Here is a 19,992-nt window from a genome sequence, read left to right as displayed (position 1 = left end):
TAATTTATATGGGATTTACTGTCACACAACTAGTAAGAGGTGAAGCTGTGTCTTAACTGTAAGACATAGGACTTCAAAATCTTTGTATGTATGTATGTTATATACGTATGTATATGTGTGTATAGATAGATTTACTATGTCTAGACTTATACACACACTAATACCATACTGTGCTGTCTCTTCGGAAATTGAGAAAAACCACTTTCATTTTAGTCAAGAACTTGTCTGTTCAGTTCCTTTACTGACAAAACACCTGCCTGCTCTGTGTCCGGAAGACAGGGCAACAACTTGTACTACCTACTTTTAAAGACTTTTGAGTACAGTCAATAGATATTCACAATACAGTGTAAGTGCCCAGGGTGCCGTCCAGCACAGCAGGACAATGCACTTGGTCTGCAAAGTCAGAGAAGGCTTTCAGGGACATAACATCTGAGTTGACCCTCAAGGAATGAGTAGGAAGTGGCCTTGAAGATAAAGGTCTGCATTTCAAGTAGAAGGAAGCAAACATTTAGAAACAGATAGAAAGATGACAATATGGCATGTTAACTGTAAGTAGTTATTCATTCAGTGAATATTATGCCAAGATATGCTAGTCCCTAGATACACAATGATCAACAAAATAGACACAGTTCCTGCCTCAAGGAGCTTATAGTTTAGTGAGGGATGGGAAGTGAGGGAGCCTAACAAAGATTGCAAATTGTATGAGTTCCCTGTCACTTATCTCAATACTGGGGAACTATCAGTGAACAAGAGAGACAAGATACCCAGGGGAATAAGATAGTGATTGGTGAGTTGCTGTTTTCGATTGGATGACAGGGGAATTTAAACTGAAATTTGAATGAGAAGAAAGGTGGAATTCTAGTCAGATGGACCAGTGAATATAAAAAGCTTGTGGCAGGAGTGAATTGAGCATGATTATAGAAAAAGGACCATCATACCCTAAGACTGGAGCACAGTAAATTGGGAGTTGGAATAGGAGGTGTGATTCAGAAGTAGACAGAGCCAGGTTATATTCTCCATACCAGAAGCCTTAAGGAATTAAAAAAATATACACCATTTCTTTGAAAAGGCCAGTGAGGTATATAAATCCTCGCATGCCTGACCAAAGTAAAAAGAGTAGAAATATACAAGATTAGGAATAAGAACAGAACAAAAAATTATTATAAGGGGATAGTATATGCGACTGGATGGCCACAACTTTGAAACTGTAGGGGAAATGGGTCACGTCATATCAAAATACAAATCTCTAAAACTTACCTAGGAAGAAAAGAAAAAAAAAAAAAGGAGTTCCCGTCATGGCGCAGTGGTTAACGAATCCGACTAGGAACCATGAGGTTGCGGGTTCGGTCCCTGCCCTTGCTCAGTGGGTTAAATGATCTGGCGTTGCCGTGAGCTGTGGTGTAGGTTGCAGACGCGGCTCGGATCCCGCGTTGCTGTGGCTCTGGCGTAGGCCGGTGGCTACAGCTCCGATTCAACCCCTAGCCTAGGAACCTCCATGTGCCGCAGGAGCGGCCCAAGAAATAGCAACAACAACAACAACAAAAGACAAAAAGAAAAAAAAAAAAAAACTTACCTAGGAAGAATTCAAAAATTTGAGATCAGACATGTAATAAAAAGAATTGCATTTGGAGTTCCCATCGTGGTGCAGAGGAAATGAATCCAACTAGGAAGCATGAGGTTGCAGGTTCAATCCTTGGCCTCACTCTGTGGGTTAAGGATCTGGCATTGCCGTGAGCTGTGGTGTAGGTGGCAGATGAGGCTCGGATCTGGCGTTGCTGTGGCTGTGGTGTAGGCCTGTGGCTACAGCTCCGATTAGACCTCTAGCCTGGGAACCTCCATATGCCACGGATGCAGCCCTAAAAAAACAAAAAAAAAAAAAAGAAAAGAAAGAAAAGACAAGACTTGCATTTAAAAAAGCAAACATCACTTTATATATGTAAACAATGGAAAATATGCAGCTATAAAAAAATGGTAAAAGTTCTTGACACGCTGTTGTGGAAAGATCTCCAAATTATACTTTTAAATTAAAAAAAAAAAAAAAAAAGCGAACTGCACACTGCAGTATTTATACTACCCTTCCATTTGTCCATAGGATTGTATGTATGTGTTATGAGGGGATAAATAAGAGTGTGTGTGCATGTATGTATATATACATATATATCCCCATGTATATACACATTTATATTTGGATATGCTTTTATGTTTGTATGTATCCATAAAATATCTTAAAGATACTGGTAACCGTGACTGCCTTTGCCTTTGAGTAGGGGAACTAGGTGGCTAAGAGATAGGGATAGGAAGCAATTTTTACTATACCCCTTATAAATTTTTAATTCTGTGAATATATTATTTATTCAAAAACTAAGTGAATGAAAGAAAATGTTTAACTCCCTGGTCCAGATGGGTTTTTTTTTTGTTTTTTTTTTTTAATATTTCAGACTTTGGAAAAGATTAGATAGAAAGCTACTCTACATCATTTTATTTATGCAGATACTGTACTCTCAGTTCTGAAACATGATGTATTACAAAGAATGAAAACTATAGACCAGTCTCAAAAATGGAAGTATAAATACTCAAATAGACTCAACCTAGTACTCTATCAAAAGATTATTACAATATGACCAAAAGGAATATGCTATAAATGCAGGAAGAGTTCAGATATCAAGAATTGTATGGATATAATTCTTGACAAAAACAGTTAAAGAGGGGGAAATCACACAGTAATGCTGATAGAGGCCCACGCAGAAGAGGAAGGCAGAAACAGAAAGGCAGTCTATGTCAAACACCCTAATGGAATGGGCTTGTTAGTGTCATGTATATCAGTAGTTGTATGTTTTCAAATAACCATCAGGTAATGATGGCCAGCAGTATGCAGATGGGAGGAAAAGAGAAGTATCTGCTAGGGAGTGGTGAGGCCTGAGTACAAATGCAGTAAGGTACAAAATATAGTTTCAAAGGGTAGGTGTCAGAAAGAACTAAATTAGCACTTTAGCTAAGTGTTGAACTTTTAATTCTTTAGCTATAAAGATATTCTCATGCATCCTATAGGATTTGAGGTATATTCGTATATGAGATTTTAAGATTAGTTTCTTTTTTAAACATGTATGTCTCAAAGTTCAGAAGATTCGTAGAGATCATTCTGGACAGTTTATTATACCCTTTGTTCTTTAATGAAAAGGCTTTGTTGATTGCCTTAACCTAATTTAACCTACCCCCTGAACTCTGAGAGTGATAATGTAACCAACTACATCTGTGTGGTGCCTTTTAAGGAGCTGGGCCTTGGACTTAGTGAAGAGCAGATTTCAGAAGAGGAAGCACATAACCTTACAGATGGCTTCAGCTTGCCTGCATTGAAGGTATTCTATTTGTGGACAGGGAGGGATGGAGAAAAGACAGATGTGGTTGGATTGTTCCTGTGCTCTCTAAATGTAAGGGGTACACCTTGTGCCTTTTGTTGCTTGCTGGATACTGTTACCATAATAGCCTTACTGATGTTTTTGAAGCTGCCTTTAAAGATGGAGAGCATCATAAAGATTGGATGAGGAGATTTTTTTTTTTTTTTTTGGCCTTTTGTCTTTGTGGGGCCGAACCACGGCATATGGAGGTTCCAGGCTACGAGTCTAATTGGAACTATAGCTGCCAGCCTTCACCACAGCTCAGTGCAATGCCGGATCCTTAACCCACTGAGTGAGGCCAGGGATCAAACCCACAGCCTCATGGTTCCTAGTCGGATTTGTTTCTGCTGCGCCACGATGGGAACTCCTGGATGAGGAGATTCTTGTATTTTCATATTAAAATACTTAAAATTCTTACTCTAAGTATTTCTTGTATTAAATTAGCATTTGAAAATATCATAAGTAAATTTAATAGAAACCCAATATGAGTGATTTTATTTACTAGCCATTTGTTTCAACAAACGTGTAAAAAACTTGTAAGATCTATATCTTCCCTTGGAAAATCTCCAGAATCTCTTGTTTAGAACAAGAGTTTTTTCATATATTAATAGCCACATAGGAGTCCTGTCGTGGTGCAATGAAAATGAATCCGACTAGGAACCATGAGGTTGTGGGTTCAATCCCTGGCCTCATTCAGTGGGTTAAGGATCTGGCGTTGCCCTGAGCTGTGGTGTAGGTCACAGACTTGGCTCAGATCTAGCGTTGCTGTGGCTGTGGTGTAGGCTGGCAGCTATAGCTCTGATTAGACCCTAGCCTGGGAACCTCCATATGCTGTGGGTGCAGCCCTAAAAAGAAAAAAAAAAAAAAAAAAAAGCCACATAAAAGTATATATTTAACATAAGAATTAAACTTCTAAACTTTAAATGCTGCAGACTTTAAATGTAAATAAGCTCAGGAAAAAATGTAATAATTTATAACAAAGAGCTCGAATTCTTTCAGTATGAAGAGCACTAAAGTATACAAAATCTATTGAAGATAGGTCAGGTGCATGAATTGCCAGTTCACAAAAGAAACACTAGAAGTGGCCGATAAATATGGTAAAAAATTTCAATCTTATTAGTAATGAAAATAACAGATAAAAGCAATAACTAGGAGTTCCCGTCGTGGCTCAGTGGAAACGAATCTGACTAGTATCCGTGAGGATGCAGATTGGATCCCTGACCTTGCTCAGTGGGTCGGCGTTGCCATGGGCTGTGGTGTAGGTCGCAGATGCAGCTCGGATCTGGGGTTGCTGTAGCTGTGGCACAGGCTGGCAGCTACAGCACCAATTCGACCCCTAGCCTGGGAACCTCCATATGCCATGGATGTGGCCCTAAAAAGACAAAACAAAACAAAACACGGTAAGTAAACATTTTGTCAAAGATATCGAAAGCTGATAATAGTCATTGTTAGTGAAGATTCTGAGAGACCTCATACTAGAGGAGAAATTATAAACTGCTTCGCTTTAGCAGTGAATACCAGCCTTCATAAAGATGTGTACCCTTTACTCAGTTTTAAGCTTACAGATTCATCTTGGGAAGTAGTCAAAGATATACGCAAAATATGTTCATAATATTACTAAGGCTGCAAATATTGGAAATAAAAGTTCAGTAATGAGATTGGTAGTGATTTATGGTATATTCATTTGGTGACCTGCTCTGGAGTTAGTAGTAGAAAAAAATAGCTTGGAAAAAAACGTAATTTGGAGTTCCCGTCGTGGCTCAGTGGTTAACGAATCCGACTAGGAACCATGAGGTTGCGGGCTCGGTCCCTGGCCTTGCTCAGTGGGTTAAGGATCCTGCGTTGCCATGAGCTGTGGTGTAGGTTGCAGATGTGGCTCGGATCCCGTGTTGCTGTGGCTCTGGTGTAGGCCAGCGGCTACAACTCCAATTAGACCCCTAGCCTGGGAACCTCCATATGCCGTGGGAGCAGCCCTAGAAATGGCAAAAAGACAAAAAAAAAAAAAAAAAAAAAAAAAAAAGGCAACAACCAAAAAAACGTAATTTAAAGCAGTTACAGAAACGTGTGTTTCTAGTCTTTAAACTTCACTTGATACCATGGCAATCAGTGCGAGTGCAGTTAACAGCATACTTTTCAATTTCCATTTTGTTTTGAGACTATAAACCATAACATCTTTAAAATTTTCAGATCCATGTAAAAGTTCTAGTTCTTTTTTTTTTTTTTTTTTTTTTCTTGTTACTTGAAATTTGCCCCTATTCTTAACCTCATTCTAACTCTCAACAAGTGTACCACACAACTTATTAAGCTAGAAACCTGGGCACCATCCTTCTTTTCCCTCTTTTTACCCCTCACATCTAAGCTATGAATAGATTTTTGTGTCACTTTCACCTTCAAAATATATTTTAAATTCATTCATTTTTTTCAAGTCCTTCCCCTCCACTCTAGTCCTGGCTGCCACCATCTTTTTCTGAGGCTGATATGATAGTTTTCTTAAAGGTTTCCTTAGTTCCTTAAACTTTGTTTCAGAATGCAATTTGGCATTGAAAGTGCCTTAAAAATTATATATGCTTGGAATCAGTAACCCCATTTCTGCAAATCTTTCTTAAGGAAATTATTTCAAATATAGCAAAGCTTTCTGTACCAGGTTGCTTATCAACTTTGCTTATGATAGTCAGAAATGGAACACAGCCTAAATGTGTAGCAGTAGAGGAATAGTTGCATGGATTATGGTATATCCAGCATGGTGAACCACTGTGTAGCAGCTACAACTTGCTTTTAGAGATTTTATGAACACTTGGAGAAACCAGTGGAACAGTCAGGTTACACAAATGTATATTCAGTTACACAAATGTATATTCAGTATGGCCACAACTCTGTTTTAAAAAAATACATATAAGAAAATACTAAGATACTAACAACTTTTTTTTTTTTTTTTTTTAGGGCTGCACCCGTGGTATATGGAGGTTCTCAATCTAGGAGTCGAATTGGAGCTGCAGCTGCTGGCCTATGCCACAGCCACAGCAATGCTGGATCCAAGCTGCATCTGCAACGTACACCACAGCTCATGGCAATGCCAGATCCTTAACCCACTGAGTGAGGCCAGGGATCGAACCTGCAACTTCATGGTTCCTAGTCGGGTTTGTTAACCGCTGAGCCATGACAGGAATTCCTTAATTAACTTCTTTTATAATATATATTATTAATTTTATTCTTTATACTTCCTGCTTTTAAAAAACACCCTGTATTTTGTGAAAATGCTTTAAATCAAAATTTCCTAATCGCCCATAAACTATGGTTATCTCCTCATCCACAGCAGCTTCTCTTATTCAATGAATAGAAAAAAACTATATTTCTGAATTTTGGTTTAATTGGATAATATAGCAGTAAGCAGTGCGAACTTATTTTAGTTGCTGTGGTATGATACCTTGGAGTCATCTGTGTCAACACATCTATTCTCAACCAATCTGTCAAGAGATTCTGCCAGTTCTGTTTTCCCAGTATAATCAGAGTCTGCCTCTTCTTACCTCTTGCCATGAACAGCTGTGGTGTGAGCTACTTGTTAACTCCCACCTGGATTATTGCAGCAACTCCCAGTAGTCTCCTCTGCTCCTCAGCTCCCTGTGATTTCAACACAGCAGCCAGCATGATCCTGGTAAAGCACAACTCGGATCATCCAACTCTTCTGCTTAGAGCCCTCCCGTGGTTCCCACTTTCTCTAAGAGTAAAAACCAGATTTTCTTCAGTGAGTTACTTCACCACTTACCACACTCCCCCTGTGCCTCATGTACCCTGACACACTGACCTAGCTGTTCCTCAGATGAGCCAAGTATCCTCGCAGGACGGGACTTTGCTTTTGATCCTCTCGCTCCTTGGAACTCTCTTCCCTCATGGTGGCTCGAATCCTGGAGGTGACACTCTTTTGGAGATGCTGCTAGCCGCCCCTGCTCCCTGTGCTTCTTCCTCCTCTTCCCTCATGTACACAGCCATAGACACACACTTGCTGTTCCCCTTTCCTGCTCGACTTTCCCCACACCCCCTCAGCCAAGAAGCTTACCTTTTACTTGTTAATATCTATCACCCCCTCCCCCCACTTGAATATAAGCTCCATCAGGACAGGGATATGTTTCACTTTTTTTTTTTTTTTTTTTTTTTTTGGTCTTTTTTAGGGCACAACTGCGGCGTATGTAAGTTCGAAGGCTAGGGGTTGAAACGAGCTGTTGCTACCGGCCTACACCACAGCCACAGCAACTCAGGATCCAACCCACATCTGTGACATACACCACAGCTCACGGCAACGCCAGATCCTTAACCCAGTGAGCAGGGCCAGGTATCAAACCCACATGCTCTTAGATACTAGTCAGGTTTGTTATCACTGAGCCACAGCAGGAACTCTGATTCACTTTTGTTCTATGCGGTATTATTAGCATCTAGAATACTGCCTGGCACATCACAGGCACTCAAGAAAAATTTGCTGAATGAAAAAGTAAAGAGCATCTTTTTTTTTTGGCAGCACCTATGACATATGGAAGTTCCCAGGCCAGGGATTGAACCCACACCACAGGCCACAGCAGTGACAAGAAGATCATTTTCGCAACAAAATTTAATGGTTAAATAAGGAAACTTGTGAGATAGACTTGTAATTATGTTTAAGAACTCCTAGAGGGAGTTCCCGTCGTGGCGCAGTGGTTAACGAATCCGACTAGGAACCATGAGGTTGCGGGTTCGGTCCCTGCCCTTGCTCAGTGGGTTAACGATCCGGCGTTGCCGTGAGCTGTGGTGTAGGTTGCAGACGCGGCTCGGATCCCGCGTTGCTGTGGCTCTGGCGTAGGCCGGTGGCTACAGCTCCGATTCAACCCCTAGCCTGGGAACCTCCATATGCCGCGGGAGCGGCCCAAGAAATAGCAACAACAACAACAACAACAAAAGACAAAAGACAAAAAAAAAAAGAGCATATCTTTAGCAATTTGGCATTTTCGCCTTGTGCATTTAAAAAAAAAAAAAAAAAAAAAAAAAAAGAATAGTAAAATAGTTTTCATTAAATTATCTCAATTCATTATTTGCATAATTTAAAAACTCATTTAATAAGGCAATTTAAATAATGTCCATTTTCATGGTTGTAAAAAATTGGAATCTAAATTACCCAGAATGGTTCAATTCTTTCTTTGTTGTGTGCTAACTCCTGTTCATACTGGATTGTTTCCTTGTGTCTTTGTTTGATACTATCCTCTTGAACAGGGCCATTTGGAGAAATTTTTTGCTGTCTGGATTCATGGTGTGTATTCCAAGAATGAGTACTGTAGTTTCTCATGCCAGACATTCTTGAGTATGATCACTCTGTGACTGATTTTTGCTATTTCTTAGCTATTTCCTAGCCCAAAATAATGGTATGATTTTGAACCCCAAACTCTGGATCCATCACTGACCTGTTTCTTTGGACTTATATAGGTCCATCATTCCTACCATCTCCTTTTTTCCTTAGTGCATGTTTTTAAAATAACTCATCAAAGAACACTCACTTGTAGTTAGGTCTCATTTTATCAACACTTCTCTGACTCTTCTTTTAGGATAGAATTATACTAAATTATACACTGATGTTAGCTGCTATCTTGAGATCAGAAGTTCCCATGTGCCATGACTGCATAATCTGATGTAACATTCTTGGCCTGTCTTGAGTAGTTCAAACTCAGCTATGTTCATGACTTAAAGTAAAAAAGTTTAAACCATAAGTTAGGATAAACAAATTTGTAGTTTGTTTTGAATGTTGCCTAGTATTTTATTGATCTCACCCTTTTTTCTTGGTTTTGTTTGTCTATTTTAGGTTTTGTTCCAACTGTGGGTGGCACAGAGTTCAGAGTTCTTCAGGAGGTTATCCCTTTTACTTTCTACGACTAATTCACCTCCTGGGCCCTTACTTACTCCAGCACTTTCGCCTCATCGTATCTTATCTGATGTGACGCAAGGTCTACCTCACGCTCATTCTGCCTGCTTAGAAGAGCTTAAGCGCAGCTATGAATTCTATCGGTACTTTGAAACTCAGCACCAGTCAGTGCCCCAGCGTTTGTCCAAAACTCAGCAGAAGTCAAGAGAACTGAATAATGTTCATACAGCAGTACGCAGCTTACAGCTCCATCTGAAAGCATTACTGAATGAGTAAGTTTAGAAGTTGTGTAAGGAAATGTTCCCATAAGTAGCAAGCTTCATTCTTGTGCCATTGTGGTTGTGAGTTTGTGTCCTAGCTAAAAAGAAGCAACGACATTGAGACACTCAGCCCGAAGGATGGTTTATAGCTACAAATACAGCAAACAGTGATTTGTAAGTACTGTAATTTTGGGGAGTCATTTATAGTTTTTACTTTTCCTGACTTCAACAGAAAACCTAGAAAACTAGGACAAAAGCAGGGAAGTATTATTACATGTAGTTGAAGAGTAATGCATTACTATTTTTCTCAATAAATGAAAGCAAATTTGGATATTTTTCTGTAGCCCAGAACAAGTTTTTTGACTCCAGTTGAATACTTAAAATGTAACATCCACAGTTTATATTTATCGATCTTCCATTTTGTGTGGTATTTGTCAGTACTCCGCCTTAGTGAAATGTATGGTCCAGTCATTTCGGTGAAGTTTTTCTGTAGCAGATTCTCATAGTATTGGACTGGATGAAATAAATGATTGGGTTCATGTTGTGTTGTAATCAGGGGAAGGTCATCGGGATTTAATGAGTTGAGAAGATTGTAGCTGATGTACTTGACCCTGGATACCAGGTAAGAAGTGGAAGGGAGAGGACAGCAGTTTATTTGGTAAGATAAGAAAATGGGGAGTTCCCGTCTTGGAGCAGTGGTTAACGAATCCGACTAGGAACCATGAGGTTGCGGGTTCGGTCCCTGGCCTTGCTCAGTGGGTTAAGGATCCGGCGTTGCCATGAGCTGTGGTGTAGGTCGCAGATGCGGCTCGGATCCCACGTTGCTGTGGCTCTGGCATAGGCTGGCAGCTCAGCTCTGATTCGACCCCTAGCCTGGGAACCTCCATATGCCGCAGGAGCAGCCCAAGAAATGGCAAAAAGACAAAAAAAAGAAAAAAGAAAGAAAATGGGTAAAAGGAACTTGAAGTTTTAGTAAAATCAAAAGGCTAGTTTACTGGAGTGAAGAAGGATGCAATGTACACGGATAGATGATTAAGGTCAAAAGGACACTTGAAGATAAATTTTTACTATTAGTTCAGAGTCTGAAATGTGTATATAAGGTTGATGTAATGGTTAAAGGCATAGGGGAAAAACATAAGAAACTATGAGTCAAGGATGTTCCAGGGGTCCGTTGTGGGCCTAAGAAATCCCTGTCTCCCACAGGGCATATGGGAGACAAGGCATCTCTACTTGAGTGAGTAGCAAAAATTGGATCATCATGAGAGGAAAAGATTTCAGTGAAAAGTTGTGGTAGGCAAATCAGGGTCTATAAAGAAGTCATGTTAAAAAAAAAAAAGAAAGAAAGGGGCTCCCGTTGTGGCTCAGTGGTTAATGAATCCGACTAAGAACCATGAGGTTGCGGGTTCCATCCCTGGCCTTCCTTAGTGAGTTAGGATCCAGCATTGCCTTGAGCTGTGGTGTAGGTTGCAGACGAGGCTCAGATCCCACATTGCTGTGGCTCTGGTGTAGGCTTGGCAGCTACAGCTACGATTCAACCCCTGGCCTGGGAACCTCCATATGCCGCGAGTGTGGCCCTAGAAAAGGCAAAAAGACAACAAAAAAAAGAAGTAATGTTTGTCAACAGAATCAGAAATATACAGGTCAGGGAGTTCCTGTTGTGGCTCAGAGGGTTAAGAACCTGACTGGTATCCATGGGGATTGGGGTTTGATCCCTAGCCTCGATCAGTGGGTTAAGGATCCAATGTTGCCCCAAGTTGAGGAATAGGTTAGGATCTGGTATTGCTGTGGCTGTGGCGTAGGCCGGTGGCTACAGCTCTGATTAGACTTCTAGCCTGGTTCCTATATGCCACAGGTGGGGCCCTAAAATGTATATATATGGGTGTGATGGAATACATTAGCATGTGGAAAGATGGCCTAGAAAGAAAGAGTGCTACACTGGACGGACATGAAAATGATAAGGGCTTAGTGCCTGGTCAGGAACTCTGGATGATGCATGGAAAGGATGTTTCTTGGGGTGTTTGTTTTTGTTTTTGTTTTTGCTTTTCAGGGCTGCACCTTCAGCATATGGAAGTTCCCAGGCTAGGGGTCCAGTCAATCCGTAGCCACCAGCCTATACCACAGCCACAGCAATGCCAGATCCAAGCTGAGTCTGCAGCCTGTGCCACAGGTTGTGGTGATGCCGGATCCTTAACCTACTGAGTGAGGCCAGGGATCGAACCCTCATCCTCATGAATATTAGTTGGGTTTGCATCCTTCTGAGCCACAATGGGAACTACCTGCTTTCTGTTTAAAAATGAAATATTTGAAGTTCTGTTGTGGTGAAGCAGGTTAAGGATCCAGCATTGTCATTGCAGCAGCTTGGGTCACTGCCGTGGCTTGGGTTCAATCCCTGGCCCAGGAACTTTCAAATGCCACAGACACAGCCAGAAAAAAAAAAAGAAAAGAAAAAGAAATATTCTTGTATGCCACTGTATGTCACCTTTCAAAATATTTTCACTACAGAGTAAACCCATCACAAACCATCATGTCTGGTTTGTTCTTTAGCGCCACCTCACACAACTGGAGTCATCTAAAAACCGTTCTGTTTCACTTTTCCCTCCCTCTTGAGCTCTTGCTCTTCCCACTCTCCCTGGCTTACTAGGGCTTGACCCTTTAACTGTCCTTCCATCTTCTGGCGTGCTCACTGCCAGATGCTATTTCTGAGGCATATATTTGTTTTTTGGGTTTTGTTGGTTTGGTTTTGTTAATTTTAATGTTATTGGAGTGTAGTTGACTTACAATGTTATGTTCGTTTCAGGCATACAGCGAAGTGAGTAAGTCATACATAGACTTACATCGATTCCTTTTCAGATTTTTTCCTCATGTAAGTTACTGCAGAGTATGGAGTAGATTTCCCTGTGCCATACAGTAGGGCCTTGTCACCAGCCATGCCATACATGGTCGCGTGTATGTCACTCCCAACTTCCCGTTTGATCCTTCCTCACAGTTTCCCCTTTTTTTTACCATAAGTTTGATTTTGAAATCTTTCTATGTTTCTATGTTGTGAACAAGTTCTCTGCACTGGTTTTGGAGTGTAGGGGCTCAGCCTAAAGACTGTGTACAACCCGCTGCAGAAAGGGTTGGCCATGACCGGACCGGTCTGCTTTCTGTCTTTATTTCTCCCTCCTTTCCTCCAGGGCAGCCGAACTGTGTAAAGGCCTCTGCCCATGTGCCATCTAGAGGGAGCTTCCTCATCTTCTGTACGTGCTCAGATTTTCCCATCCTTCGGTGCTACCTCAGAAGGACCTTTTCCTTAGCCGTTCCCGATCTGTACCCATGGCTGGCAGTAACTACCCCCTCTTCTAAATTCTTATAATCCCTTCTTCATCTCTCTGTCATTTTGTGCCTAGATTTAGCCCAGCTTTACAGCTTCTCAGCTGTATAACCTGGGCAAGTTCTTCAGCTCTCTAGACCTAATTTCTCACCTGTAAAATGAAAATAAAATGTTAGTTTGAATTATTTTTTTAAATGATATTGGACTTTCTGCTGTGGCACAGAGGGTTAATGATCTGGCTTGTTTCTGTGGAGATGCCAGTTGGATCCTGGCCCAACGCAGTGGGTTAAGGATCTGGCGCTGCTGCAGCTATGGTGTAGGTTGCGGCTCCAGCTCGGATTTGATCCCTGGCCTGGGAACTTCCATGTGCTGTAAGGGTGGCTGAAAGAGAAAAATAAAAATAATTGTTTATGACATTGCTGATACTGTTTCTGATTTGGCATAAGTTTCTTATAAGTAGGAGATCAGTTTGTAAAATGCCTGGTATGTATACAAGAAATATTTGTTGAATAAATATATGATACTCTTTATAAGCTTTTTTAAAAATTGTGGTAAAATACACATTGTTGTGTAGTCATCACCACCTTTCATGTCCAGAACTTCTTCATCTTATATGCTTATTTCTTAAATAAACCTTGTGAATTACACATTTCATTTTATAGTTTAGAAATCTGTTTCTGTTTTTCTTTATTACTCAGGGTAATAATTCTTGAGGATGAACTTGAAAAGCTTGTTTGTACTAAAGAAACACAAGAACTAGTGTCAGAAGCTTATCAAATCCTAGACCAGAAATTTAAGTTGATTCAGCCCCATGTTCAAGCAAGCAACAATTGCTGGGAAGAGGCCATTTCTCAAGTGGACAAATTGCTACGAAGAAATACAGATAAAAAAGGTACCTACGAGAGAGTCGTTTTGGTGTACTCATCAGACATGTTTCCCCTTTCCTGACGAGATTTTATTAGCTGTACTTCTTGTCTACGTGATAAGACTGACTTGGCAAAAATTTCTTAGTTTACTGAAAAAAAAAGTTGAACTCAACATGTACAAACTGACACTGAATAGAAAGTCTTGGCTCTTATTTTTATAAATAAAAAATGAATATGATTTGAGAATGCCCTGAATCATATACCTTTCTCTTTTTTCTTTTTTTGGCCATGGCCATAGCATGTGAAAGTTCCCAGACCAGTGATCAAACCTGTGCCACAGCAGCAACCAGAGCCACAGCAATGACAATGCCAGATAGCTAACCTGCTCTGCCACAGGAAAACTCCCATATACCTCCTTTTAACAAAATTTAAATAAATGAATAGGTTTTAATATCATTAATCCATTATTAGAACTTCCAGAAACTCTTTTCCAGTTAGTGTAATAACGAGTTTGATAGTCAGGGGCCAGAAATAGAGTTTATTTTTAAGATAAAATACTTCAGTCGTTCGGAAATAGTATTTAAATGCCATAATTATGTAGTACTAATATTACCACTTAGTACTAAGTGTGTTTAACAGTAACATCAGAGTGCCTTGTACTGCTAGGTAAAGAGGCAGTCTTGAAATTTTCTGTAAAACTGCTTTCCTTTGGACCCAGATTTTATATTTTTTATTATTTTCACTAATTTCATTGTAAATGTTTGGCATATTAATTTTTAAATTTGTGCTACAAGTCAATACCATGTTTATCCCTTGGAACTTTAGGATGAGGTTAATCAGATTTATGTATAGAAATTGATGGCTGCCGAAGGTGATTAATGCTTTATCGTCCTGCTGGTGATTGTTTTACGTTCTTAGTAAAAGTATTAACTTTTTATCTTTTTTATTCTTTTTTTTTTTCCTTTTTGCAGCCACACCTGCACTATATTGAAGTACCTAGACTAGGGGTCAAATCAGAGCTGCAGCTGCCAGCCTACACCCACAGCCATAGCCACACTGGATCTGAACTGCATCTGTGACCTATGCTGCAGCTTGCTGCAATGCCAGATCCTTAACCCCCTGAGTGAGGCCAGGGATTGAACCTGCATTCTCAGGGACACTATGTCAGGTTCTTAACCTGCTGAGCCACAATGGGAACTCTATCTTTTTTTTTCTTTCTTCTTGGCCATGCCCTTGACATGTGGAAGTTCCTGGGCCAGGGATCGAACCCATGCCAACCTGAGCGACCTGAGCTGCTGCAGTGACAACACCAGATCCTTAACCTACTGTGCCACAAGAGAACCCCAGTTTTAACTTTTTTCAAAGGAAATGTTAACGTGCTAATTGATAATACCAATAGATTTCCTTTATTTTGAAAATGTGTATGGTGAATAATTTTTTTCTCCAAAGGTTAAATTTGCCAAGGATTTTTAACCTGTGCAAATATTTATGCACATAAATTTTTTGATAAGACTTAACTCTAGAGCTTTTAAGTACATTTTCTATATTAGAAACTCTCTTTAGACCACTGAATGTTAAAAGATGCATCCATTCACCCCTCCCTTAGCATAGTCTGAGATGCTGAATCTTAGGTCAGTTGCTAAAAGATGACTGTTAAAACTGACTCCAGATCACTGGGCAGGTGATAAGCCCTTTCTTGATTATCCTCTGTAGACATGTTTTTTGCTCATAGGTGATAATGATATGAAGTAAGATACAAGTATTCACAAGCTTTTCTAGCTAAAATGCCCATAGTAGCCATGGCTACACAGCTTGAAAAAAATTGTTCATTGGAATTTTTTAAGAAACAGGTGCTTCAGTTAGCCGTATCTTTTTTTTAAGTTATTTCAAAATTATAGAAATATTACAAGAATAATTCTAAGTACCCTTCATCCAGATTCCCTAATTGTTGACATTCTACCACATTTGCCTTATCTTTCTGTGCATCTGGTCTATGAATTCTTTTGTGGTATTATTCTGAACCATTTAAGATACATACATGGAACCCTACTACCTTTAAATATTTCTGTTTGCATTTTTGAAAAACTCACAGTATACCATCAAAATCAGGAAATAGCCCAAGGGTCCTTCAGCTGATAAAGAGATAAGCCATTATACCCATCCACAAAGTGGAATACTACTCAGAAATAAAAAAAGAAATTAGCCACTGATGTATCATTAAGATGGAGGATACACTATGCTAATCAAAAGAGAAAAGAGGCAGACTCAAATCACCACATACTGTATTCCTTTTTTTTTTTTTCCGGTTGCTCCCGCAGCATGCAGAAGTTTCTGGGCCAAGGACTGAACCCATACCACAGCAGTGACCCAAGCCACAGCCATGACAACACCACATCCTTCACCCACTGAACCACCAGGGAACTCCAGTAATTCCATTTATATGACATTCTCAACATGATAAAATTTATTAAGAACAGAAAACACATCAGTGGTTACTGGGCGTTGTTGGCTATGGAGGGGGAGGAACAGAGTATAAAGAGGAAGCATAAATAAATGTTTTCAGGTGATAGAGCTGGTCTGTATCATGATTGTGGTGGTAGTATTGATTCCATGGCTCTAATTTGTCTATACTCATAAAATTGTATACCCCCAAAAGTGAGTTTTATGAGTGAATAAAATAAATTAGCTTAAAATTTTTTCACCCACTAGTTTTAGCATCCATTGGTAGTTCTTGCTTTAATTGGATATTACTGTCATGTTTGCTAAATGATAATTTTTAAATTCCATTTCCCTTTTCCACTTACTGGTTGATGTGCTATTATAAGGTTAAGCATCACCCTTTGCCACTTATTTACTTATTTATATCAGTATGGATGTATGGATCCTTATTTTATTCAGTAAATCATAGTATGTTATTTTTTATTGTTCTCAGGTTGTCCGAAATTTGGCCAGACAGAGCCCATTCAAGGTGGTTCATGTCACCATCATTCTTTGAATACTTCTTTGTCTTATATTTTCCTTGCCTCCAGCCCTAACATCAGCCTTATCTCCAAGAAGCCTTCATTTCTTGAAGTGGAAAATGCCATTTAGAAATGAAGGTACTAGGTATGCTCACAACCACTGGGATGTTATTCCTTTTACCGCTTCTCAGTGTACAGAGCTAAGAGATACATCTGTGTATACACATGTACACAACATCTGTCTCTATTTCTATATCTGTCTATCCATATGTTATAAACCATGAGTTCATACCAAAACCTCCAATTCAATTCCAATACCACGCAGTTTATTCTGGCCTCCCCCTTTCTGTATTTGTTCCTCTCTTTTGTGATTATGAGCAGTGTGGCTCTCACTAGTTTCAATATATACACTTACTGAAAAGTTCCCTGGTGGTCTAATGGCTAGGTTATAGTCTTTCACTGCTATAGTCTGGGTTCAATCCCTGATCTGGGAACTGAGATCCCACATCAAGCCGCTGCACTTTAGTCAATTCTTTTTTTGTAACCAGTCACCTGACACTATGGGCTAAGGCACATTTCTGCTGATTCACACATGCTGAGAGTTCTCATCCTGTAGCCTAGTTTGCTTTGACCACACCAGCTCATGTCAGCTGAGAGTCTTCCTCAACTCAGGTCCCAAACATTTATCGATCATTACTCTTGAAAGGTAAAGATCTAAAAAAAAAAAAAAAAAAAACCACCAAAAAACAAATCTAGAAGCTTAACCCCCACTTTTTAAAAGTAGAGAGATAGTGGTAAAAGATGGATATCCAACTATGAGACTAAGTAACCCCAAGATTAGAAGCCCAGCACCAGTTTTAAATAATTAATCAAAGTTAAGCTCACCTGGATGATCTTTTCAATCTGTTTACTTGTGAAATTCATTTCCAATTCTAACTTCTCCTGGGAATAAAAATAGTATAAATGAAGTGCAAGATTGAAGTTTGTTTTTTGTAGGGAAGAGTGATGGTCTATCTCGGGCCTGTTTCTATGCCATGAACAAAGTTGACTGTTCAGTGAGTATTTATTAGAGTACCTACTGTGTGCCATATACATGGTAAGGTTAAAAAGGGGGAGAAAAAACAGGTTTTCTTCTCTAAAAGTTTGATTTAACTTAAATTGTAAGTCTACTGGTGTTACTCTTGTAAACTTTAATAGATGTTCGCTCATTTCCTTGTTTCTTTGTAAGGCAAAGCGGAAATGGCATGTGAAAACCCACGCTGTACTATGGTACCCTTGATGCAGCCCACTCTACATATTGCAGACAAAGATCCAATCCCTGAGGAGCAGGTAAGGGTGCAGATTGCCCTTTTCTTCCCTGAAGGAGAGTTTTACATACAAAACTTACCAACCTTTCTCTGGAAGTGACGTGGATAACTGTTGAATAAGTTGTTGAATTTGTATTTTTAAAGAGCTTCAAAAACACAATACAATGCATTGAACTTATATAATATTAGTTCTTAGTGCTTTGAACCTGAATCCATTGAATCTGCCAGCAGATTTTCTTGTTTTTATCTAACTGTCCATTTATTGGATACTCAAAAGTGATTAAACACATTAAAAACTAGTGCATTGGCATGAAAAGATGCTCATCATCGCTAATTATCAGAAAAGTACAAGTCAAAACTACCATGAGGTACCCTCTCACTCTGGTAAGAACGGCCATCATTAAAAAGTCTACAAACAATAAATACTGGAGAGGGTGTGAAGAAAAGGGAACCCTCTTACACTATAGGTGGGAATGTAAATTGGTGCAGCCACTATGGAAAACAGTATGGAGGTTCCTCAAAAAAATAAAAATAGAGTTGCCATATGATCTAATAGCCCCACTCCTGGGCACATAACCAGGTAAAACTATAATGTGAAAAGATACATGCACCCATATGTTCATAGCTGCTCGTTAATAGCCAAGACATGGAGACAACCTAAATGCCCATTGATAGATGAATAGATAAAGAAGATGTGGTGTATATATACCATAGAATTCTACCGAGCCATTAAAAAGAATGAAATAATGCCATTTGTAGCAACTTGGTTAGACATAGAGACTACCATTACTAAATGAAGTAAGTCAGAAAGAGAAAGACAAACCATATGATATCGCTTATACGTGGAATCTAAAATATAACACAAATCAACATATCTATGAAACACAAACACTCATAGAGAACAGACCTGCGGTTGTCAAGGGGAAGGTGAGGTAGGGAGGGAAGGATTGGGAGTTTGGGATTAGCAGAGGCAAACTATTATATATAAGATGGATAAACAAAGTCCTACTGTATAGCACAGGGAACTACATTTCATATCCTGTGATAAACCATAATGAAAAAGAATATATAGACGTATAACTGAGTCACTTTGCTGCATAGCAGAAATTAACAAAACATTGTAAATTAACTATAATAGAATTTTTTTTAAATTAGTGCATCTGGGAGGCTGGAAATGTTTCTGTCTTGATCACAGTAGTGGTTGCCAGTATGTGTGCATACGTAAAAATCCTGTACACAGCAATGTGGGATCTGAGCCATGTCTTCAACCTACACCACAGCTCATGGCAATGCCAGATCACTGAGCAAGGCCAAGGATCAAACCTGCATACTCATGGATATTAGTTGGATTCATTACCACTGAGCCACAGTGGGAGCTCCAAGAGTCTTTATTTTTTTAAATCTTAAAAATTAATAGGTGTAAATAAATGACTGCTACTAGAAAATTGTCTGCTTGAAGTGCTTTTTATGAAGTGCTTTTTATTTTCTTCATTTTCAGGAGTTAGAAGCTTATGTAGATGATATAGATATGGACAGTGATTTCGGAAAGGATGATTTTTATTACTTGTCTCAAGAAGACAGAGAGAGACAGAAGCGTGAGCATGAAGAATCCAAGAGGGTACTCCAAGAACTAAAATCTGTGCTGGGATTTAAAGCATCAGAGGCAGAAAGGCAGAAGTGGAAGCAACTTCTATTTAGTGATCATGGTAAGTACTGACTTCAGAGTCAAAGATTATTTCAATTAAGGGATTCATTTTTCTTGAACTATAAACCTTATTTTAGCTATACAATTCTTATGGTTTTAATTTTAGGGATCACAGTAAATCTAGTCCTTTTTCTTCTAGACACAAAATCAGTTTGATTAATAAAAGAGGAGGGGCATATAATCAAGCTGGAATGTGAAATCATAGTTTTCCATCAGTTATTTGATTTTTATACTAAATTTGTTTTGAAGTGGGTAAGTTATGAATTAGTTGGAATGTTTTCAAATTTAGTGAATTTGAGGTTCTAAAC

The 19,992-nt window shown here is 39.3% G+C and overlaps 1 protein-coding gene across 12 annotated transcripts in view; it reads left to right on the top strand.

Moving 5' to 3' along the window:
- VEZT (vezatin, adherens junctions transmembrane protein) overlaps nucleotides 1-19,992 on the top strand; it is a 104,742-nt gene that overhangs the window by 44,631 nt on the left and 40,119 nt on the right. For all 12 annotated transcript variants that reach the window (XM_013998069.2, XM_003126713.5, XM_005664249.3 and 9 more), the window contains 5 exons: nucleotides 3,209-3,356; nucleotides 9,214-9,545; nucleotides 13,545-13,738; nucleotides 17,901-18,001; nucleotides 19,478-19,685. In XM_013998069.2, the coding sequence (XP_013853523.1) occupies nucleotides 3,209-3,356; nucleotides 9,214-9,545; nucleotides 13,545-13,738; nucleotides 17,901-18,001; nucleotides 19,478-19,685 (983 nt within the window). The remainder of the gene's footprint in view (nucleotides 1-3,208; nucleotides 3,357-9,213; nucleotides 9,546-13,544; nucleotides 13,739-17,900; nucleotides 18,002-19,477; nucleotides 19,686-19,992) is intronic.

Source organism: Sus scrofa, chromosome 5 (genome assembly GCF_000003025.6).
Source record: "Sus scrofa isolate TJ Tabasco breed Duroc chromosome 5, Sscrofa11.1, whole genome shotgun sequence".
NCBI lineage: Eukaryota > Metazoa > Chordata > Mammalia > Artiodactyla > Suidae > Sus > Sus scrofa.
Note: the sequence above shows the minus strand (reverse complement) of the source record. Positions and strands in the feature narration are given on the sequence as shown.